Here is a 24083-nt window from a genome sequence, read left to right as displayed (position 1 = left end):
TTGCCTGGCAATGACAATGGGTAGATCACTGCCAGTATTTTTATACTGTTAGTAGATCGCAGTCACTTGGGAGTTGGACGTGCCTGTTCTATACAAATCGTCTGCTGCAGGATTGTGTCATAAAGATGATATCTAAATCAATTAGCTATTGAATGCTAGGACCAGCTCCAGATATTGGCTAGAACGTAAAACCGTGTGTGTGTGTGTGTGTGTGTGTGTGTGTGTGTGTGTAGCAATAGCTTACATTTTGGAGCAAAGCAATTATCCTGATAGTTGAAAGTCACCTGTGCATTATCTCTGGCCTTGGGGCCACTTTTGCTTCAGGTATAATTATGCCATGTGAGCAAGGAGTCCCTTTGATGTGACAAACGGCGCTTGTCTGAGTATTAGCACATGGAGTACTGATTCTATAATTGAATCTTCTTCAAAGGGTCCATGGCTGAATGCAAGGACTGGAGTGGTAATAGGGCAAGCACTCAGAGCTGTTACTCCTATGTTCTGCGTGGTAACTTCAAAGCTCCAAGTGCAAAATAATCCCCTCTCCTTTTGCAGAAGAGACAACGAGTTTCATATATTTGAAATGGCTGGAAATGGACATAATCTAATTTTACCGTGTGAATGTGTGGAAAGAGCACTGGACCCGAATTCAAATGGTTGCTGGCCACAGGCTCCTCAGAGGGAGTATACCGCACATTTCTACTCCTTCAAGCAGGATATGTTTCTCCATCCATAAAATGGGGGTTGCCATTGCCTTCGCAGCAGAAGGAATGAAAATGGGAAGCCTTTGTGCCTACCCTGAACCATTGGGGATATGGCAGGCCATTCACCTAAATAGATGAAGTTCATTTGAGCTGCTTCTGAAAAACTGAAAGGAGTAAGTTGAATGAAACCAAAAGCCAGGCAAACAGCTTGAACTTAGAATTGAATGGAACGTGGATGGTTGCTTGCAAATCTTCACTGGACCCAGGCAAGAACTGAATTGGGAAAGAGAGAAAAATGTTACTGGCCCCAACATAAATTTCAGGGCCCACCCTATTCTGGTGATTGTAATCTGTTTTAACTGTTTTTCATCTTAAATTGTGGGTAACCTGCCCTGGGACCTGCTGTGGAAGGATTGGTAATAAATAATCATCTTAATTTGATACTGGCTTCTAAGGCCATGTTGCCATTTTGGATCGGACCATTCCCACCAGCCGCCTCCTAGAGACATTGTAAAAAAAATAAAAATCATTGTATGTATGAATTTATTGACTAGAGAGATCTAGAAACATCACACAAGTACATTCAAATATGTGTAAAAGAACAAAGGCAGTAATAATGAATAGTGCAGAAAGGCTTGATGTATCCAGAATAAGCTGTTAGCTCTGCCCTTCAGGAGGGTCTGGCACAACCCCTGCTGCAGTCTGCTGTGATGTCAATCAAAAAAGAAAATGTGTGCTTGATAGGAAGCAAGCAGGACACTTGAGAGGGTTGGAGGCCTGGAGGTTGGGAGCTTTCTCCCAGGAATGCGTTGGAAATGGCTGACAGCCTGTCAAAGCCTGCAGCAGGTCTCTGCTTAGCTCCAGCTTTCCCCCCATGGCAGGATGGTAGAGTGCATTTGTTTGTGCTCATGTCTTGCTTTCTGGTCTCCCACAGGCATCTGGTCAGCAACTGTGAGAACAGGATTCTGGACTAAATGGGCCATTGGGCTGATCTAGCAGGTTCATCCTGTGTTATGAGTTGGAGTCCAAAAAACTTTAGATTCTGCAGATTCTCCACCCCTCAGGTAACAGGCAGGAGATTCCACAATGAGCCTGTGCCTTGAGACCATGTCCATCTCTTTGAAGGGAGCAGAGTGCTTTAAATGTGTGGTGTGGACGTCAATATGATAATGCTTAGAGCATTGAGTCCACTAGGGGGCAGGAGCTGATAATGGAAAAGCCCCAAAATGAGTGCAAAAAGGATGAACTCCAGTAGCCTGGATGTTGTGTATTAAGAACTGAAGCCCAGCCTGATTTTACAAGGACTGAGGTGGTAACTTACCTTTGAGCCTAGATAGGGAGACTATGCAGACAACTCTGAATGTTTGTCAAAGTTGTTGTTCTTTAGCATGTATAACATTGTCTGCAGCAAGCCAGGCCACCATACTGGTGATCCAAGGAGGATAACATTACTCTCTGATGCAAATTTTTTTTATTTAAAACGGGGGCGTTTGTGAGCTTTCTTCACATGATGCGTCGACATTTTAAATCAGGGGAGGGTAACCTTTTCCAGCATTCAGACATGAGCATCCTTCTGGGGACTGCTTGCCTATGGTGGCAGGGCCAGAGGCAGAAGCGTGTGAAGCTGTGGATGTGGAGGTATTGCAGGGATGCTCATCAAATCTGGAGATGGCACCAAACTGGGAGGGATAGCCAATGGCGCAGAAGACAGCATCGGGATTCAAGATGATCTTAATGGATTGGACCCAGCTGGATCCAAACTAACAAAATGAATTTCAGTAGGGACAAATGTAAGGTTCTACACTTAGGCAGGAAGAATCAGATGCACAAATATAAGATGGGGGATACCTGGCTTGCCAGGTGAAAAGGATCTATGGAATCTTAATAGACCACAAGCTTAACATGGGTCAACAATGTGATGCAGCAGCAAAAGAAGCTAATGCTATTCTAGGCTGCATCAACAGAAGTCTAGTGTCCCCATCAAGGGAAGTCATAGTCCCACTGTGTTGACCAGACCACACCTGGAGTACTGTGTTCAATTCTGGACACAATAATTTAAGATGCATATTGATAAGTTGGAACGTGTGTAGGGGAAGGTGACCAAGATGATAAAGGGTGTGAAAACCAAGCCTTATGAGGAACAGTTGAAGCAGTTGGGTATGTTTAGCTTGGAAAAGAGTGAGAGGATATAGGATAGATATTTCCAGATATCTACAGAGCTGTCATAGGAAGATGCAGAAAACTTGTTTTCTCCTGTTCTGGAAACTAGGACCTGAACCAATGGTTTTTGTTTAATTTACAAGAAATGAGATTTTGACTAAACACCAGGAAAAACTTTCTGCCAGAAAGAACTATTTCACAGTGGAATAGACTTAAAATAGGTTTAAAACTCGAATTGGCTCTGTCCCTCATTGACTCTTGCTTCGCCTCCCACAGGGCCTGGCTTTGCCAACTGATGCCATCTCTGCCTTCTATCCTGCCAGTCCCAATAGGCACCAGCCACTGCTGCTATTCTTCACTCACTCAGTTCTGTACAAATTTTAAAAGGTGAGGTGAGCCCTTCTCTCACAAGCAAAGATTCAAAACCCAAAGGCTGCTGAGACCTGCCCATAGATGACCTTTGGAAAAAGGACTTAACTCTGCCAAAAAAGAAAAAGATAATGGCATCGGAGCGATGACGCTATTCAAGCAGTACTGTCTCGGGATGCTCTCTACATTTTGGGTCAGTCAGAACGGCTTTGCACATCTACATTAGCTACACTTTCCCTGTCTGCATAGTTTCCACGGGGGGCGGGGAGTCGCATACAAAACGTGTTAACCATGTCTCCGCAAGAAACGTCTGTATATAAGACCACGTGTCAGTAAGAAGCGGCAGCCAGCTGGGAAGCTGCTTCCTGCTGGCGCGCTGCACTGGCGCTTTCTGTTCCTTCGAGGCTTTAAGGCGCTTGGAAGCAACCTTGCAAAGGCAAGGAGAGCACCAGGCAGCGTAAACAGTCCCCGCCCAGTGCATGCGTAAAGCCACCCTTGGGACTCTAAAAGGGCACGAGAAGGCGCACTCTTGCCTTCGGCTTGGCCCGTGAGGGGATCTCGCTTTCCCCGAGCGGTGCGCTCCTTTGCATCCGATCAAAGGAGCCCCGCCGCCAGCTGCCACCTCTTCCTTCCTTGCAATGGCTCTGCGGGGCGATCAAGAACCGGCTTGAAGCGGCCGGTGCCAGGATGCACCGAGTCCCTTCTTCCCGCGCGGCCCCGCTGCTGCTTCTCTGGGGCTCCTTTCAGGCGCCCTTCCTCCTCCCAGCCAAACGGGGGTGATCTCGAGTCTCCCCTTTTTCTGGCGCAGCCAGCACGTGTTGGGGAGGGGCCGGGCCGGCCTCCCATTCATTCTCCCCACCCTCCAGCAGGAGGTGCCGGCACCATAAAAAGGGCCCGCGAAGAGGGCGCCGCCGTTCAGGGTGCCAAAGGCGGCGGAGGGAGCCGGCGTGTCGCGCGCCTTGCTCGTGCCGGGGCTGACAAGCCAGCGAGCGAGGAGCTTCGGGTGGCGCAAACGGGCTCGGGCGAGCGGCCATCTCGGCTCTCCGCGGGCGGCAGTGCCCACAACAGCAGCAGCAGCCTCAGCAGCATCCGCCAAGCCGGCCTCGCCATGTCCGGCGCCGGCGGCGTGGTGAAGAAGCGCGGCTCGGCCGCCTCGTCGGGGCCGCCGCCGGAGGAGGAGGAGAAGAAGCAGATGCTGTCCGGGGCGGCGGGCGGCGGCGGCGACGCGGGGCCGGAGGCTCACGAGAACGGCTGCGCGCCGCTGCCGTCTCCGGGCGCCGAGGGCGAGGACCCGTCTTCGCCCGGCGTGGCCCTGAAGCGCAACATAACGCTGCTGAACGGCGTGGCCATCATCGTGGGCACCATCATCGGCTCGGGCATCTTCGTGACGCCCACGGGGGTGGTGAAGGAGGCCGGCTCGCCGGGGCTGTCGCTGGTGGTGTGGGCGGCCTGCGGCGTCTTCTCCATCGTGGGCGCCCTCTGCTACGCCGAGCTGGGCACCACCATCTCCAAGTCGGGCGGCGACTACGCCTACATGCTGGAGGTCTACGGCTCGCTGCCGGCCTTCCTCAAGCTCTGGATCGAGCTGCTCATCATCCGGCCCTCCTCGCAGTACATCGTCGCCTTCGTCTTCGCCACCTACCTCCTCAAGCCCATCTTCCCCGCCTGCCCCGTCCCCATCGGCGCCGCCAAGCTCGTCGCCTGCCTCTGCGTTCGTGAGTATCCGGGCCCGGCGCGCGCCGTCCTCGGAGGCACTCTGTACGCGCTCAGGGGCACGCCGGACGAAGTGCGGAGAGAGCCTCGCTTTCGGAAAGCGGGGCGGGAGCTAGAGAAGGGGCTGCGCTGAGCACGTGGCCGGTGCCATTTCTGACACCGCCCAGGTGCCTAACTCAGGGTCGGGGGGGGAGAGAAGGGGCTTCTCGGGGCGCAGTTGCTGCCGGTCCAGGGGGGTCCCTCGCGGTTCGGGCGCTGAGGAGGACTGGCCTCCTAAAACGAGGTTATTAAAAAAAAAATGGCCTCCTGGGACTAAGGGAGACGAGTGGGTCTCTTCGGTTGGGTGCTGTGGTGGCGAAACGAGAGAGCTGGTAAATCTTAAGGCATTCGTTTAATTTGTTAAACAGAGAACATGGTGCGAAACGCCAAAGTTTTATGAGCAAAGTGGCTTACCCTGATGTCCTACTTGGAGTAGACCCACTGAGGTTAATATGCCTAATTTTGGTTCATTAATTTAATCTGAATAGAACTCGGATAGATGCAACCCTGTATACTAAATAGCAATAATTACTTAAATGAGACCAGTAATCGGAAGACGTCGGTAGTAATGGAGGGTGCTTGGAAATCGGGGGAGAGTGTGTGTGTGTGTGTGTGTGTGTGTGTGTGTGTGTGTGTGTCGGAGCCTCAGCACATGTTGCCGCTTTCAGGTGAGGTTTGACTTGTAGAGCCGGCCCTGTGACTCAGGGAGAGACGGAATAACAGGGGGGGGGGCACGGGGCGGAGACTCAGTAGAATGAATTAGGCACTGTGTGAAAGCTGCATTTTGTGCAGTTCAGGGTTTTATGAAAAACAAGATGAAGTGGTCTGCTTTTTAGAGGGGCATTTTTCTTTTGGAGGAGGGGGCAGGAGATCCTGCTGTGGCCTGCCAGGTGTTGTTGGACTCCAAGTCCCATTTGCCATAGCAGCAGCCAGCATGTCCAATGGTCAGAGATGATGGGGACTGGAATGGGGGGGCACAGCAAGATCCCCACCCTTTGCTTTAGAGGACTGTTCTCAGGGAAATAATGTTTCCTTGACTCTTAGTGCCCCCTCCCCTCTAGTTTCTGCAAAAACACTGGAAAATATACAGTACCTTTTTTTTTACCTGGCAGGTAGTGTTTCTGAAGAGCCACAATTATCAAAAGCTGGTTCCACTTTCATCTTGTATGTATGTGGTCCCAGTTCCACGTGGCCCCAGAGAAGAGATCTCCTTGCCATGAAAAAAAAATCAATATTTTAACAATTGTGTTGTGTGTGTGTATTTCTGATCCAGAATTTTAGCTCTTATCTTATCAGTCTTTGGGTAACTTGTGTGTTTATGAAGTTTTCTGTTTACTCTTTTTGATATTTCTCCACTTGCCCAGTATCTGGTTCTGATAAGAATCACCATGCTGAATCAGGCCCAAGGGTCTGTCTAGTCCGGCGTCCTGTTATCACAGTGGCTCGTGGTGGCTAGGAGCTGCCGATACCCTTGTCCTTCATGGACGAGGTGTAGGTGCCTCCTCCACAAGGAAAGTAGGTATTGCTATTTATCTAAAGGGTCAATTAAACACTGTACATTCAAAGCACATTTTCCCTCTAGAGAATCCTGGGATTTGTAGTAGCAGCTCTGTGAGAGACTGTGGTGTAAATGTGCTTCAGATGCATTTTGTTGCAATTGTTTTGAGTTAAAACTCTTACCTGACGTGATTTGGGGATTAGGGTAGCTGTTTTCTGAATAGATTCTTTACCTGAAGTATGAAGAACCTGTGGCCCTCCCAGTAATTGGGAGACTCCAACTCCCATCATCCCTGACTGTGTGTGGTTGGGGCTGATGGGAGTTGGTGTCCAACAATATCTAGGACCCAGGTTCCCCATGCCTAGTGTATTTCCATTTCCTAACAAATGTGGCTTTTCCCTATTGGTGAAGAACTGTTCTTAGTTCTGTTGCTGTTTTGTTAATTTATTGTTTTTAGAAGTATTGCATAATAAGCTTATTCAGCACCTAAATTTTTAAAACTGGTGGATCAGAAGCAGAGTTCATGCTTTGCATCGAAAGGGTTCAATCCCTGACACTTCCAGGGAGAGCCAATGCCAGCCAATATATAAAGACAGTGCTGAGCTAGATGGGCCAATCGTGTGACTTGATATAAGGCAGCTTCTTATGTTGCTATGCGCATATATCAAAAGTTTGTGCAGGCACACATGCCTAGCAGACATGATACAAAAGGAAAAATGAATGGGTAGGGCAGAGGAAAGCAAGCACTGGACCAGCTGCTCCTTCACTGGGCAAGGGATGGGGTCCAATTGGTCTCCCTCTTGCCCTGATGGTTCTTCCTTGGAAGCAGAAAGTGCAGCCTCCCAGTGGCGCTCTAGATTACCTGGCTGATGGCAGAGCCCAGAGTGTGCCTTACTGTGTTTACTTTTGTTTCTCCCTTTCTGTCCATGGAGGATTTTCAGTAGGATCCAAGGGATGCAGGCTGTTACTGTTTACACTCCTCCTGGCTTAACCTCCTGCATAGATAGCTCAGGGCAAATTGTGTTCTGTGCAGGAGTCAGCAGTGCTTTAAAGTCTCCCCTTGCATGTACATTGCCACTCCCTCTTTAATTCCCTTGGCTCCTGCCATCTGTCATTTTGCAACCTCTCCTCCTCTCCCCAGTTCATTTTGCCTCGCATACTTCGTGGCCTGTGTCTGGCTGCGGAGGCTATACCTGTCACTTATTTTAATTCCAAAGCATTTATAAAATATCTAAGCACCGTACAAAGCAATAACCGTATCACTGAAAAGAAAAATACTACATAGAACCAGTAAAACAGTAGTATAAAAGCATATAAAGAAGAGTCAAATTAAAGCAGAGTCTATTTTATGGCCTAGGGAAAGTCTGGGCAACAAGATCTGTCTTTACAAGACGTCAACTGACGGTTGCGGCTTCACATTCCAAAGTACAGGGGCAGCAGTGAAAAATACGACCGTTTTGGGGTCACAGCCCTGTGATATTCTGTAAGGTGTGATGTCACAAGTAGAATTTCGTCAGATGACGATGGGCCCTGTATGGCACCCACTTTGCCTTGGCTGGCGCTAAATAAGCATTAAACATTCATGGGGCTTCTAGTTTCAAATTGCACTTTCTCCATTGGGGTAGAGCCAGTGTGGTGTAGTGGTTAAGAGCGGTAGTCACGTAATCTGGGAAACCGGGTTCGTGTCTCCACTCCTCCACATGCAGCTGCTGGGTGACCTTGGGCCAGTCACACTTCTGTGAAGTCTCTCAGCCCCACTCACCTCACAGAGTGTTTGTTGTGGGGGAGGAAGGGAAAGGAGAATGTTAGCCGCTTTGAGACTCCTGAAGGGGAGTGAAAGGCGGGATATCAAATCCAAACTCTTCTTCTTCTTCTTCTTCTCTCCCCTCCTCTCGCCCCAGGGCACTTGGTCTGGAGCAACCAAGGGGAAGAGTGCTTTGGAATTCGAAAATTGCACAATTGGTTTCGCCAAGAGCAAACCTCTCTTTGGCTTGATGCTCGTTTTGATTGTGGCACTCTTCCCGATAGGTGGGGTAGCTTGGCCTTGCTTGGTGCAGCCCAGCCAAAATTCTTAACTATAAATATATCTTCTTACTTTTCATACCCGTAAGGCAGGGCAGATTCCACCTGCCTCATCATACTTACCTTGCATTCCCTTCCTTGTTTACAGGAATGTTTTCAAAATAAAATGCAAGAGCATCATCAGCTTTCCATCTTTGCTTAATGATGTTGTCTACAACCATGGAGTGTGTGTGTATGGGAGAGAGGTACATTGGAAGCTGCCTTATTCCAGTCCAGGCTATTTGTCCATCTAGCCCAATATTGATTGATCTGACAAGTAAGCTCTCCAGGGTTGTGCCTTACTGGTCACCTGATACCTGATTCGTTTAATTGGAGATGCCAGGGATTGGCCCAAGGCCTTCTGCATGCACAACAGGTGCTCTGCCATCTAGGTCTGGTCCCTGCCTTCTGGATGTTACTGGCTCCCCTTGTCACCTTGAGGCCCAGTGGTAACTTGGGGGAGAAAAGAAAATGGTAACTTGGGGGCACTTTCACGGGGGGGGGGTCAATAGTGCGTGCAGATGAGTCTCTTCTCGGGTTGAGCACAGGTGAAAATACCTGGATTGTCTGGAAGCAGCAAACTCAGCATCAGTTTGTGCAGCATTTGGGTGCAAGGTTTTTGTTTGACACCTGCCTGGATTATCTCACGTAGCAACTACAAATAAGTTCACAATTTAGAATCTCGTTGCTATCCTGACTTAACCTCTTCCTCGTACAGAAGCTTTTAATGCATGTCAGGTAAAAATTGTTTTCTAACTTCACAGGGTCTGAGTTTAGGTACTTGGAGTGAGCTGCTGCCTGGCTTTTTTCCCCTGAAGCTTTTGGTTAAATCCTTCTATATGTTTCCTTTTGCTTTGGGAGATTACTAGATCCCTGCTAATTGGTGCCTTTGATGTGCTCCTCCTTCCCTCCCTGTTCCCCATCCATATACATGCTTGAATTAACTGTGGAATCTCTGATGTGGCTCAGAGGGATTATTTCAACGCTACCTTTACCTGTTCCTAGACTGAAAATTTGAAAGGCAGAGATTCCAGCCACACTCTCTAGCCTCCCAAGAGCTTTAGAAGGAGGGGGGGGGGTGCTGGCCTGGAGCCAGTGCTAACACCTTGATCTGATAGTGTTACTTGGGAGGGTAACTCTCCCCCATGTAAATGTGCTTTGGATCGCCACCTTCTGCCATGATCATCCGAACAGGCAAACAATGACCTTTTCCATTGCAGGAGAAATTGCAACTGCAGCGACTGGTATTGAGGGACTACTGACTCCGACAAGTGGCAGCCAAACATGCCCGTTTGCATTTATTTATGTATGTATGTATGTATGTATGTATGTATTTCATATACCATCTTTTAATCCCCCTCATTAAATCCTCACAACAACCCTGCAAGGTAGGTTAGGCTGAGAGGCAGTGACTGGCCCTAAGACACCCAGCGAGCTTCATGGCCTAGCAGGGATTGGAACTCGAGTCTCCCAGGTCCTAATCCAGCTAGTAGCTATGCATAGCTTCTTTTGTCTGCCATGAATTCTGCTCTCTCTCCATTTAAAGCCACCCACACCCGTCAGCGCTGTCCAAAGCGGCAGCAAGCAATATTTGAATCCCTCTAGAAAATTACATACTTAATTTTATTTGCATGCCGCTTTTCTGCTGTTCAAAATATTCTCAAGGCAGCTTACAGCGTGGCAAAAATGCATAACCACAACCTAACAAAAGGAGTCATAAAAGGTAAATAAAAGATTAAAAATACACAACTGAACCATCTCCACATCAATCACAAGTTCTAAAACAAAGATGTAAAAAACCAACAACAGCCCCCAGCCCAAGAGTCTGTTCAGCAGGCTCAGCTTTTGTAGCTGGAGTCAGTCCTGGCCCCACTCTCCCAGGCCATGTGGGAAAAGGCCTATAGGAGAGGGAGCAGGTCTTCCAGGACTCGCAGCCAAGATGGTCTCTGGCCTCTTCAGCAGCCCCAGCTTTTGTAGCTGGGGTCAAGCAGATTCCCCTTCTCTCGTCAGGCATTTCTAAACTCTGTTCCTGCACAGAGCTTTGTGGGAGTGATCAGGTTATGCCTCATTCCCAAGTCTGCCTCCATTGGGGATTCTGCATGTGCTGCCTGCCATGTTGGAAGCAGGGGCCAGCCTCACACTGGACCATGTGACATGGTGGCGGAGGCTCTCTTTTGACTTCTGCCATTTTAGCGCCAGGTACTTTGGCGGCAGGCACGGCTGAGCTCAGCAAGCCTTAAAGCGAAAATGGAGACGGGGTGGGGTGGGGGAGAGATGCACGTAGGGGAGGAGGGGTGTCACGTGCTGTTGCCAGGCAACCCCTCGTGGTCCCACGTTGCTGCTGGATTCTAACGGGAATCAATGGGAGACAATCGTGTGGTTGCCCAGCAACTAGGCACGTGACTTCTCCGGTTTCCCCCCTCCTCTCTTTCCAGTTCAAGGCTTACTTCACCTCCCCGCCCCCCCGCCTGGCCACTTGGTGGCTTGGCTGAACAATAACAAAGATGGCAGACAGCTGTCTGGGTGGCAGAATTGGCTCGCCGCTGGCTACACAGGAATGATAGTGTTTTATGTTTTTAGGGAGGCTAGCTGGTGGCTTTTACTTGGGCAGGATTGTGCCCAGGGGCTGCCAGTTGCTGACCCACCTCTTACATGTCATTGGGAGGGAGAGGAGAATTTTGCAAAACTGGGCTTCAGAAATGTTTTGATCTGTTCTTCAGATGGTTTCGTGTGAACGCACCTTCGAAATCTGCTTCCTTGCCTACAACAAAGCCAGCTTTTGCCCAAGGTGGGAGCAAATCTAGGGCAAAGGGTTCAAAGTGCTTGATCAAAGCAGTTTTGATCCAGAGGGTTTGGCTCACTTGAGAAATGCTTGCTCCAGCTGCTTAGAATTGGCTGCTCTATAATTGCAGTATATCTTTTCCTCGCTCCAATTGGATGAGCAGACGGTGATAAATGGCAAACGCTAAAGATTGCACTGTTTATACTTTCGAAATCCAGGATGTTCTTCCAGAGCTCTCGGCGCTGCTGGTAAATACATCCGTCACAAGTCTGCTTGCCTGGACCGTCCCTTTGCAAGGAGCAAAACAGAAATGACTTCAGGGTTCTAAATCAAAGTTAAGAGGAGCTTCTTCACACAGTGCCATAGTTAAGTCATGCAACTCGTTCCCTTGAGATGTAGCTGTGGCCACCAGCTTGGCTGGCTTTAAAAAGGGAGTCTAGACCAGTGGCTAGGAACTGCTCCCTGGGGGGGCAATGGGATTACCTGGGCACAGCACTAAGGCAGGGGGCACTGGAAGCGCAAATGACTATCAGACATCTAAAAGCTTGTATCAGTGCATCACGTTCATCAATTTCATTGAATTAATTAAACTAAATAGTTTTAATTGCATTTGGGGGGGGGGAAACCATACAATTAAGTGTTATTATTTTGAGTTTAATCGCCTTTATCTTATCTGTGCAAAAGTGAGAATGGACTGAAGTAGCTTGTAACTTGAACACCAGAGCACATCTGACCAAGTGGCAGTCCGGTGTAGTGGATGGAGTTTGGATTTGAGTTATTTATTTATTAAAGTTCTTCAGTGCTCTCAAAACTGTTGATCCTGCAGGGGAGAGTTGAGTTCAAATCTCCATTCACCCATGAAGCTCTCTGGATGGCCTTGAGTATGTCTCCCTCAGCTCCTAGCCTACTTTGCAGGGTTGCTGTGAGGATAAAATGGGATAAAATGGAGGAAAGGTGGGATGAGACCATTTAGTTTCATTGCAAAAGAACTTATGTGCTTCTGTGTTCCTTGGTTTCTTGAAAGCCCCGGGCTCCTCAATAAATGTAGGGCAAGCTGAGCTCTTTCTGTTTTTCACTCCTTTCCCCCTCCCCAGCACTGCCTACCTGCATTCAAAGTTTGTACTTGGGAGCAACTACTCAAACAGTCCCCTTTCTTGTACTTTTTCAACCTGACTCTTTTAATGTGCTTTTCATGCCTCTCTGCATAGGCAGGATCCAAGCTGCACCCGTAAACTCCCCGGTTTGCACAATTCAGGGCTTGTGTGGTTGCTCAGTTCTTGCTTCGCTACACCGAGGATCATAAATATTTGTGCGTTTCCAGGGAGCAATGATTCTGCTTTGACCATATTAGGGGCTCGGTTGACTCTGAGCATTGATCCTTTAGCTGCTTGGCCGGACTAGGCGTCCCCTGATTGAGAGCTGCCCTCCAGATCCTGAAAGGTTTTACATCAACATAACCACCTGCAGCAGTGCCCATTTGCTCCTGATGCCTTAGAGATGTGAGCTGTCCCACTGCAAGCCAGTAACCTCCCAGGGTCCTGGTTTTTATCTAGGTTATTTATGTGTGTTTGGTCAGGACTCCCCAAAGTGGCCTGCTAGGAAGTCTAGCCATAGTTCCTACCACCTTTTTGTCTCCCTGCCACCCTCTTGCCACAAATGGGGAGGAAGAGAGGAACATGTGAGAAGTGGATTCCTCCTACCCTTTCAAGAAATCTGGTTAAGCAGGCCAGAAAAAAGTGTTTAGAGGTTTGGGGGCCAAATGGTTCCAGTCCAAGGACAGTTTTGTTTTGAGGGCTGCCAGTTGCCGACCTCCACCCTAAGATTGCTTTTTGATGCTGTAGGTGCCTGACTCCTGTTTGTCTTGCATTTATCTTTCTTTGTGTGATGCTGCCTTGGCCTCTTGCCTCCTCTCCCAGAAGAGCTTACCTTGCCACAATCTTTTGGGCTTATTACTATGCTACCTGAAGGACCATCTCTCCTTGCATCAACCAAGCTGCAGTCATCTGGGGAACCCCTGTTGTACCTCCCTCTGCAGCCCAGTAATGTGCAGAGCATAGGGATGCAGGATAGACCTTTCTCATTGAGCTGCAAGTCAGACAGTCTCGCTCCATGCCCCAAGAGGAGTCTAGTTCACTGTTTCGCTGAGTGCCTCTTGGTAGCAGCACATTTTTCTTCCCGCCTTCATCTTGTGGAAATGCATAACCTGCTTTCAACTCCTTGCTTTTTCAACTTCAGGCGTCTGGCTCAAGCTTCTTAATCCCTTTGGCCACCAAATTTAACCAGATTTGTCTGTTGCAATTACTCCAAGCTATGAAGTGTGGTCATATCAGACCTGCCTTTGGTTTTCTGGCTTGCAGGAATTGTTCAGTACCTTCACTCAATTACAGCTGCACTGTGTTTGCAAAAGCACCACTTGCTTTTGCTTGCATCAGGCTCCCTGGCCTCTGGAAGGGCATGCTCCATAACTACTCATCCTGGTGGGGTGGGGTTTTTTTTGTCCTTTCGGAAGTGGAGCTTCAGGTCATAGGGATACAGGCTCCTCTCATTAACTGTGTGGCTGTGGGAAGATTTGTTGTTTCCAAGATCACCTGACGCTAACACTGGTGCCTGTGGGGAATGCTTTTGCTCCAGTTGTTTCCTGGGTATTACAGTGTAGGAAGCATCCCTTGCTATCTATTCTAAATGATAGATAATGAATAATGCTGGGTCTGGGATGAAGAAGCCTCTTCTTTTGGCAAAGTTGCCATGCATACTAACAAAAGGTGAGGCTAGCAAAGTGGAATGCAGTTGTTTTTGCTTTGCAAGGCAAGCTGGATAATGAGATTCAGGCACCTTCATTGATAGCTCAAATGGTTAGAGCATGGTGCCGATAATGCCAAGGTTGCAGGTTCGATCCCCGTATGGGACAGCTGCATATTCCTTCATTTATAAACTGGGTTACAAGGGATGAAAACAAAGTTAATATATTGAGACAGTTGTTCAGTGGTACCTCTGGTTATGAACTTAATTCGTTCTGGAGGTCTGTTCTTAACCTGAAACCGTTCTTAACCTGAGGTTCCACTTTAGCTAATGGGGCCTCCTGCTGCCGCCGTGCCGCCACCACGCGATTTCTGTTCTCATCCTGGGGTAACGTTCTTAACCCGAGGCACTACTTCCGGGTTAGTGGAGTCTGTAACCCAAAGTGTTTGTAACCCGAGGTACCACTGTACAGCAAAGCAGAGTGTGGGGTCTTTCAGTTTCCTGGGACTTGTACTTGCTGGGATGGAAGGTCTAACCTTTTAATCTCTGGCGTGCTTACTAACATTGGGAATTTTTCTCTCTAATGCCACAACTGAAGTGTTTAGTTCACAAATCAAATCAAATGGCTCATAAAAAAATAAACACTTTAAACCAACTGAAAGGTTACTCTGCGATCTAAACGAGGCAGCAGATTTTTATTTTGAAATGGAAATACTTACTAAAAGCTCCAAATGGCATGCGCCAACTTCAAATAAGCATTCACTCATATGTGCATGAGAGATGAGAAGCGATACCTCTTCTGATATTGTGCCCTGCGAGAGACACATGTGTTCCTATTTTAAAAGAAGCATAGCAGTAAGAACTGTTCAGCCCTTTAAGAGCAGAATCCAGCTCCAGATCTGGGATGTAAATAGTACTCTGAGCAAACACCCACAAGATGCTACAAAGGTAGTGAAGACTGTGGCAAGTCTGACCGAATTTCAGAAGTAACTGACATCTCCTGGTAGCTCATAGTGTTGGCTTCCCTGGTACACAGTGTAGACCAGCGATTCTCATAATGTGATCCGTGGACCATCACGTGAGCTTCATTCAGATGGCATGCATAAAAATGCAGTTAAAACGCATGCAGCATTTTACCATAACACATTACAGTGGTACCTTGGTTTACGAACTTAATCCATTCCGGAAGTCCGTTCTTAAACCAAAGCATTCTTAAACCAAGGCATGCTTTCCCATAGCAGCGGGGGACTCAATTTACAAATGGAACACACTCAACAGGAAGGGGAACATGTTCTGCTTCCAAGGCAAAGTTCCCAAACCAAAACACCTACTTCCTGGTTTGCAGCATTCTTAATCCAAGTTGTACATAAACTAAGCTGTTCTTAAACCAAGGTACCACTGTAACAGGCAGACAAATTATTAACTGGTCCACCAAGACCCTCAGCAATTTTCTGCTGGTCTTGGGGGTGGGGGAGTTGAGAAGCCCCTGATGTTGACCCTGCAAAAGTGATCAAGCCTCTGATGTGAAAAGAAGCATTGCAGCATAGGAAGGTGCACCATGCAGAGTCAAGTCAATTAACCTACCTAGCTCAGGATCAGTGGCACTGCCTGGAAACTGTTCTGCAGGGTCTGTGACATTCTTGGGCCCCGTTTTGAGATGCTAGGGCCTCATCCTGGGACCTTCTGGGTACAAAGCAGAAGCCTTGCCACTGAGCCATGGCATACTTTTTTCCTGGAGAACTATTGGCCTTTCTCATTTCCATTTTCCCATGCATATTTCCTCCGCTGACCAATTCCTATAAGAGAGTGGGCTTCCAGAACCCACTGACTGAAAAACCTGTTCTTGCATTTCTTGGAAAGCCAGACAACCTGTCTTCATAAAAAACAACAACCCCAAAACAGCAGCTGCACCCACTGCACAAGTTCAGTTTCCTGTTGTCTGCTGCAAACTCTCTTAGTAGGCTAATCTTTTGCTGAGACCTTCTGCTTTTATGGTGTACTATCACTGCAACTGGCCTTCTTACTTGCTCTTCCATTTGGTTATTATTATTTTTTTACACCTATCTAATATGTTGTATTTTCCGCACCTTCATTTCCTGGCTGTTGGGATTCCTCTCTGGCTTCCGTTCCTGGTTTCAGAACCCTGCATTGCACCGCTTCTTTACTGTTTTGGTTCCTCATTCGTGGCGCCTTGGAAAGGATGTGGGTCCCTATGTGGGGGAAGCTCCTGAAAGAGGATCACGTGTAAGAAGCAGTTGTTTGACAGCTAGCAGATTTGACCTATTTCTGTTGAATCAAAGTTAAGGAAGGAGAGGCCACCACATTCAAAGGTAGATTCTTCCACTGTCCCATCTACAAACGGCCATATTGCAGAAGACTCTATAACCAGTGGGAAACACATATTCTATTGCTTTTTAAAAAATCCTTTGGGAGGCTGCTTTGGCTTAATACCCCCCCCCCTTCCTCTTGTGGTTTTAGGAAACATGTTGCTTGCATTGTTTGACTATGCTGGGCTGGCTACTCTACCCAACAATCGTTAAATGCTCAGCAAGATTTCTGTTCTCACCCTGAAGCAAAGTTCTTAACCCGAGGTACTATTTCTGGGTTAGCAGAGTCTGTAACTTGAAGCATATGTAACCTGAAGCGTATGTAACCCGAGGTACCACTGTATCACAATTTTTCCTACTAGACACATATTTAAAGTAGTTTCCCCCCAACACTGCACATTTATGTATGTTATTTCAACTAATACATACATTTATATGCACAATTTACCCTAACCTGAGGTACTACTTTAGCTAATGGGGCCTCCCGCTGCTGCCGCTCCGCCGGAGCACGATTTCTGTTCTCATCCTGAAGCAAAGGTACTATTTCTGGGTTAGCGGAGTCTGTAACCTGAAGCGTCTGTAACCCGAGGTACCACTGTATTTATTTTTTTAACGGGAGGTTGCTGCAACTAAGAGTTGTGTGAGCTTCTGGCTTACATGTTACTCTCATGCGTGAAAGCAAGCAAGAAATGAGCACCTTCCTCCCTCCTGGAGGGGGTGTAACAGAGGCCCGTGCAGAGTTCCTGCTTTGCAAACACACGTGATCTTGTTTTCTTATAACACTGTGCTCTGTCCCTGACATGTTATGTGAGGGTGGTGTGGCAGAGGAATACTGTACCTCCCTCTGCCTGAAACCTTGGGAAGCTGCTGCCAGTCAGAGTAGGCAGTGCCAAGCTGCTTGGACCAACGTTCTTTGACTCAATGCAAGACAACATCATGCATTTGTGTATTTAGGGGGGAAACTCTGTTTCTGAGTGGACTTCTAACCGTAGGAAGATTTCTGTTTTGCTAATTTGAGGGAGGGAGGTGGAGTCAAGTCACTGACACATTACACACAAACACACTCCTTTCCTTGAGGCGTTTTCTGCTACTGGTTTGTTCTGTCCTGATAACCCCTATTTTCACTCAGAATCCTGCTAGTGTGTTCTGATAGTGCCACTGTCTTCTCTTCTTCCCAAGCAGCCTGATGATTTAAAAAAACTACTTATGTGTCTTGAAAGTGACAAATTTGTGTCCTGTGCAGGCCTAGAACGAGAGATACACAAATAAGTTACTATGTGGAAGATAATGAGTCATCTTAAATGGCTTGTGTGTACAGTGACTTGGTCTCGCTTTATCTGTTAATGGTGGGAACTTCTAAAATTTAGGGAACGAAGGAGCCGCTCATTACCAGCAAAGTTTTGTAACTAAAACCTCCCCCGCTGCCCCAGTAAGGTTCTATAAACTTTTTAAAAGTTGCTGCGTTAGGTGACATAATAGAAGTTTGTTTTCAAAGTGCACAGCATAGAGAACCGGGATTACAGTATTTATAAAATATAGTTTTATTATTTATCAAAGTTCAGAGACACAAAGAGCACCTTTTAAGGCTGCATTCCTTTGCACATTTACCTGGGGATAAGTCCAATTGAGCTTTGACTTTCTGACAGAGCTGTTCGACAGTGGAACAGACTTCCATGAGAGGTAGCGGACTCTCCTTCCTTCGAGGTTTTAAAGCATCTGTCATGTATGATTTAGTTGAGATTCCTGCATTGCAGGGGGGTGATCTAGATGACCCTTGGGGGCCCTTCCACCTCTACAGTTCTGTGATTCTATGAATGGCACCTTGCAAAACAAATGGAGTAGTGCAGCCATCCCAACCATATGTGTTGGGAATGCGCTTCCGACCAGCTCCAGCCAGCATGAGTGTATGATCCTGTGGCTGCTGGGAGTCCAACACATCTGGAGGGCACCAGGCTGGATGGAGAAGCAAAGCAAAAACCTTTGGGCTGCTTGCTGCTCCCGTGGGGGGGGGGAGGCTTAAGCAGCTGCTGAGGATGCCACCCCTTGGCATCCTTCCTCTATGCTGTTTTTACGCATGGCACAGTTAGCCAGTTAAAAGTGTGCCAAAATGACAAGGGTGCCAGCTTAGCCCGTCTGAGTTCAAAGTGTCAGGTGCCCTGCTGGATCTTGCAGTGCCGTCTTCAAATGTTGAGTCAGCAGATCTGGCTTCCTGCATCTGTGGTCTTGTAGGGAGTTTGAGATCAGCTCCTGCTGAACATATGTATCTGTTTACTTGTTGCTGCGTATATGAGCCTCGGAAGCTTCTGTCTGGCTGCGCTTCATTTCTATACTTAGATGTGCAGGTGTTCTGACCAGCCTGGCAGGGATGCTACGTTAAAAGTGGAGGCACATGGTTCAAATCTTTGTTTACTCGGGTGAGGGAAACATGCACTCTGCACATGCTCCAGGGTCCTCTTGGCACTGACGCATCACTCAACAAGTGTTTCAAAGTAACGTGTGTTGCCTTGCTTGCAGTCCTCACCAACAGCCCTGTAAAATAGGGACAGTATTTGCATCGCCCAGTTTGCAGATAGGAGCACTGAGGCTAAGCCGAGAGAGACTGACTTGCTTAAAGCACCCGTCCCCCATGAGTTCTTGGGAAAGGTTCCAGGGCTATACCTTGGTGCGCCTTAAGCCCTGGAGGTTTTTAAATAAACAGGGCAGTATTCTGAAGGGAGGAGGTTGCGCAGATGTTGCCCGAAACTTTCAGGCAGGAGTGCCACCGGACGGGATTGCAGTGCACGTTATAAAACTGCACTGCTCTAGCCTCAAGGAAGAATGTTCTTTCTCACACTCCTGTGCACTTGCATTCTCATAGTGTGCAAACATTTTAATAAAAATGTGATGCAAAGATAGCCAGCGTCCTCTAGATAAGGCAGTGACTGACTCTCTGCAAGGGGGTGCTGGGTGCCCCCACCCTGCCGAAGGAGGCAACAGCAGCTTTGCAGGCAAATGCAATATGGGGGTGGAGAGGGGATTATGCAAAGGAGCTTCCGGCTTCTCGGGTTGCTGCCTCTTCCTTGCTGCAGGGCCAATCGGTGGCGCTGGAGGTGGCACCTACTGAAATGGGCGAAGGAGCGGTTAGGTGTGAATGATGCAACTGTCCTCCTCTCTTGCTTGTCCTAGCTTTGAATCATCTGCAAGGAAGTTGAATCATTCATTCATTCACTAGGGGGAAAAACCCCAACTAGGACTTCCTGGATAGCAAGCATTTTGAGTGTGGCTCGAGTTTCCCCTACTCACCATGTGTTACTGCATCAAAAAGATGCTGTTTTCCTCCTAACCTTACTTGACGGGAAAACTCCCCAGCTAGGAAGGAGGTAGCATCCTCCCCTGTGCTTCAGAATCTGCAGCTGTGAGCATATGTTTTGAGTGATACTGTTGTTTCTGCCTTACGATGTGTACATCTGCTTGTGGGGAAGTGTTAGGGCTTTTTTGTACTCAGAATTGTGCTAGGCACTGCTGCTCATAGACCATCCATGTGGCCCTGTCCTTGCAGAGAGCGTTTTCAAGTCTGCATTAGAGGCTAGAGTGTGATAGGAGGGAGACTGGGGGGGGGAGATGGGCCAGGGAACAGCTGGGTGGCAGCAGAGAGATGCAGGTATAGTTTGGGAAAAAAGTCCTCAATCTTCTTTCTCACGTTTATATGCTGCAGGATGAGCCCTGAAGGGTCCCCAAAGCGGCTCTCAGTTGCCTTGTGTGTCCTTGTTGCTTTTAAAACAGTTACCAGCTTAACTTCAGTGCAAAATGAAACCAAAAATAAGGTGGGGAGAGTGCTTTTGTGCTCTGGTCCTGCTTGTGGGCATCTCGGAGGCACCTGGTGAGAACAGGATGCAGGGCTAGATGGGATGCTGATCTAGCAGCCAGGCTCTTCTTGCATCCTCAGTCAGAATATTCTGAAACGGAACCAGTGCAATGTCTGCTGCTTCCATAGAGTCTTCCTCCAGATCTCCCCAACTGGAGAAGAGGCTGAGCTCTCTAGGCTTTTCCTTTGAGAGGGAAAAAGAGCAAACCTCTGGTTGCCTCCAGCCTTCAGGTGGAAAAGCTCACCCTCTCTCACCAGACTGCACTCTAGAGGAATGTAGAATTGGAAGGAGCGTGCCTGTGTGTAAGTGTGCGGGTGCCGGTGGCATGGATGCATTTATAGTGGAGACAGTTTCAGAGGAAGCCGTCTGCCAAGTGGAGTTCTAGCAACCACAATCTTCCCAAAAGTTTGGCCGCAGAAGTGCATCCGTGCATTGGCCAGAGTAGTGCAGGTCTGATTTATTTTGTATGCGTGTATTTTCCCTCCTGGTGGTGGCAAGGGGATATTCATTGGCCTGGATCCATTTGCACAGATCCTACACTGTGCTTTGCAGGTGCAACTCCAGCAGATGATGAGGGGGGGGGGGGAGAGTTGTGCTGAATCTGGCATTTCTTAAAGGGCCAAACTTTGCAAGAAAACAGCTGTGCCTTGCCCTCAATCTTTAGTGTGGTGTATTTCTTTTCCTGTTTGTAGAAAAAAAAGAGGGTGGCTTGCGAAGCTCCTACTCCAACAGTGAACTAACCCATCTTGATCTGTTCCTTTCCAGTGCTGCTCACAGCCGTCAACTGCTACAGTGTGAAGGCCGCCACCCGCGTCCAAGATGGCTTTGCGGCTGCCAAGCTGTTGGCTCTCGCCTTGATCATCATCCTGGGCTTTGTTCAGCTGGGAAAAAGTGAGTGTGTATGAGTGTTTTGCTTCTTCAAAAAACAGGATGGAAGTGGAGGAGAAGGTGGTACAGGGGTAGGGGTGGCGGGTGGTTAGGGAGGACTACCGCCAAATTCTGGCTCTAGCAGCAGAGGCAGAACAGCTCTAAATATTGTACCTGATTTCGCTGTTTCCAAAAGCTCCAGGAAAGGGAGGCAGATTTAGGGGAGTGCAGCCACTTTAGTTGCGCTTGGCATGGAGCAACTATGATGTAGAATGGAAGACAAGAGGTGGGGGAAACAGATTTTGGCGTTTGGGACCCCAAGGCCTGCCACTGCAGGCACCCCCCTGTTTCTTCTATTTGAGACTAGACTTGATTGCTCTCATTATGGTCCAGGGAAAACAAAACTGCATTTTCTCAGGTACCTGCAAAAATAGGAGAAACGTTCCAGAAAACGCCTTGTAACAGCACATCTTTCACTTGGGCAATGTGGTAGTTCTAAGATCTGACCAGATGCTCCGGACAAGCTTTCAGAAAGACAAAATTAGGCAGCTGCAGTTATTCCTAGCCTTCATGGATATGAAATGCTAGTGAAAGCTTCATTTGCACAGAAACATCCATGGCACATTTGGTTTCTCTGTTTTTCATTTTTCTAATCTTAAAATTCAGTTCCCTGTATTGTCACCTTCATTTGTGGATTTCATCTCTCCCTCCCCGCCCCCCGCCCCAGTTAAACCACTCAGGAAAGTTAGCATTTTTAGTGTGAATTTATCTGAATAGAGACATTTTTTGTATACAGTTCTGACTAATATACAGATTTTGGAAGCAATTTCCTCTAACGTCAGGCATTCTTGTCTGTTACACTCACAAAGTGCATGCATTTTCACTCACATTTCCCCACAGCACACACATTTTATGGTTGCCAGACTGCATTGCAAAAAAAATCAGAGTACAAATGTCGAAGTGTGGTGCGTTCTGGTTTGTGTATTGGTTCAAGGTGTGCAAAGTAGGTCATTAAAATGCAAACGGCATCGAATTTCTCCCTCATCCCTAACGATGAGCAACCCTTGACAGCCTTTATCTTCCTTCATCCTTCATTTGCTGTGCTCTCTGCCCCACATCAGCCTTTTATGAAACGAGAGTTGCTTGGGAAGAGTCAAGTTTTCCCCTTGACCCTGTCTGACCTTCCCTGGCTCAGATCTTGTCCTCTTGACTGCATGTACCCTCTGCCCTTCCTGCCTGTATCGCTGTTGTTTTTAGCATGGCAGGACGTGGTGGGCACCTGAGCCAACCCCTCATTCAACAGGGGTCCAGGCAGGCTGGTCACATGGCTTGTGGCAGCCTGTTTCTGCTTTCGCTGCTTGTCTAGGAGAGGAGATCAAATGCCAGGATGGTGTTTCCCTTCTGTGTGTTTTCGCCAGCCGGCAGGGCTTGCTTGGTGCAAAATAGCACACACATGCACACCCCTTCCACTCCCACTTGCTGGATATTTGACTCCCAGAAGAGAGATGCAGGCAGACGAATGACGTCTGTGGGCTGTCAGTACAGGATAGTCTTCATGAGGAAACTGCGCCCCCTCCTGTCCTGGGGAAATCTAGAAAGCAAGCAGGGGGCTGTTGCCTCCACCCCCATCCAAAGAGATACATATAGAGGATCGATTGCCACAAGATGCTTTGCATGCACATGTTCAGTGCTGGTGTCTGTTTTCAGGTGGGGCTGGGAAACTCCTCCTGCCCAAATCCTGGAAAGCTCCTGTCAATCAGTGTAGAGTTTATGCTGGGCTAGCTGAACTGGTGGTCTGACTCAGTATAAGGCAGCTTTATGTGTTGGTAACATAGGTTTCCACGAATTCAGGCATACAGTTTGTGCCTGGGGTTATCTCAAGGGCTTGCTTTCTTCTGTACAAACCCAGAAGCTCATCAGTAGCCATCAGCAGAGGCCTTGCTCCACATCTTGCCACCTTTCAGCTTTTCCCTACCGACGCCTAGATGAGTCCCGGGCCCTTGTATGACCCCCATGGTGCATGTGTTTATGTTTCCTGTCAAAAACGAACATTGGAAGAGCCCTGCTGGATCAGATGAGAGGTCCATGCAGTCCAGCATCCTGATCTCACAGTGAACAACCAGATTACCCATGGGGAATCCACTAGCGGGACCCAGAGTGCAGCTTAAGATTTCCAGTAACTAGTGTTCAGAGGCTCTCTTTCTCTGACAGTGGAGGTGGGGCAGCAGCCATCAGGGCTAGCGCATAGCCTCACCTCCCATGAATTTGTCTTCTTAAAGCCACCCAAGTTGGTAGCCATTGCTACATCTTGTGGGAGCAAATGCCATAGGTGACCTATGTCTGAATAAGTCCTGAATTTTGTGTCTCCTGGATCTTCCTGCTTCCGGCTTAATTGGATGACACACTCTCTCTCTCTCTGTCTCTCCCATCCCCAGTTAGTAGGCACTGGTAGCCATAACCATGACTGTTCTGTTTTTATTTTGTTAGAGACTGGAAGGTCTAAATGGATTTTTGTTTTAGTTACAGCCCTGGTCTTCAAGTGTTTTGGGGTGTGTGTGTGTTTACAGATGGAGATTTGTTTTGCTGCTCTCTCTGTCTTGCACACTCTTGTTTATTTTCGTTCCATTTTTGTGTGTGCTTCACTTCGCAAGCTGCTTTCAAGCATCTTGCAGCTTACAAGCGGTCTAGAAATGCAAACAAATAAATGGAGCTTAATGAAGCAGTTCTGTCCAATGAAGACGCAAAGGAATAAAAAAAGAGCCTGTCTCTTAAGTTGAAAGATTTTCTTCCTTCCTTTCTTAACATCTCAGCATTTTAAAAGAATAAAGCTAACTTTGTTAATTGTGTTTGTTTCCTTCTAAATGGCAGAGCCTCGTGACACAAACTCTCGAAATGTCTTGCCAACCCGGACCTGGTTGGTGTCAGCACAGATCTCTCTGCTCAGCATTTTTCAGTATTTTTTGATAAACGGATAAGAAGCGG

The 24083-nt window shown here is 47.9% G+C and overlaps 1 protein-coding gene across 1 annotated transcript in view; it reads left to right on the top strand.

The window, feature by feature from the left end:
* The first annotated feature begins 3384 nt into the window (after positions 1-3384).
* The window catches only part of SLC7A5 (solute carrier family 7 member 5), a 54948-nt gene continuing 34249 nt past the window's right edge, over positions 3385-24083 (top strand). The window contains exons 1-2 of the mRNA XM_081202603.1: positions 3385-4945; positions 21000-21125. Coding sequence (XP_081058729.1) covers positions 4339-4945; positions 21000-21125 — 733 coding nt within the window. The 5' untranslated portion in view covers positions 3385-4338. The remainder of the gene's footprint in view (positions 4946-20999; positions 21126-24083) is intronic.

This window comes from Podarcis bocagei (genome assembly GCF_964188305.1).
Source record: "Podarcis bocagei genome assembly, chromosome: 7".
Classification (NCBI taxonomy): domain Eukaryota; kingdom Metazoa; phylum Chordata; class Lepidosauria; order Squamata; family Lacertidae; genus Podarcis; species Podarcis bocagei.
Note: the sequence above shows the minus strand (reverse complement) of the source record. Positions and strands in the feature narration are given on the sequence as shown.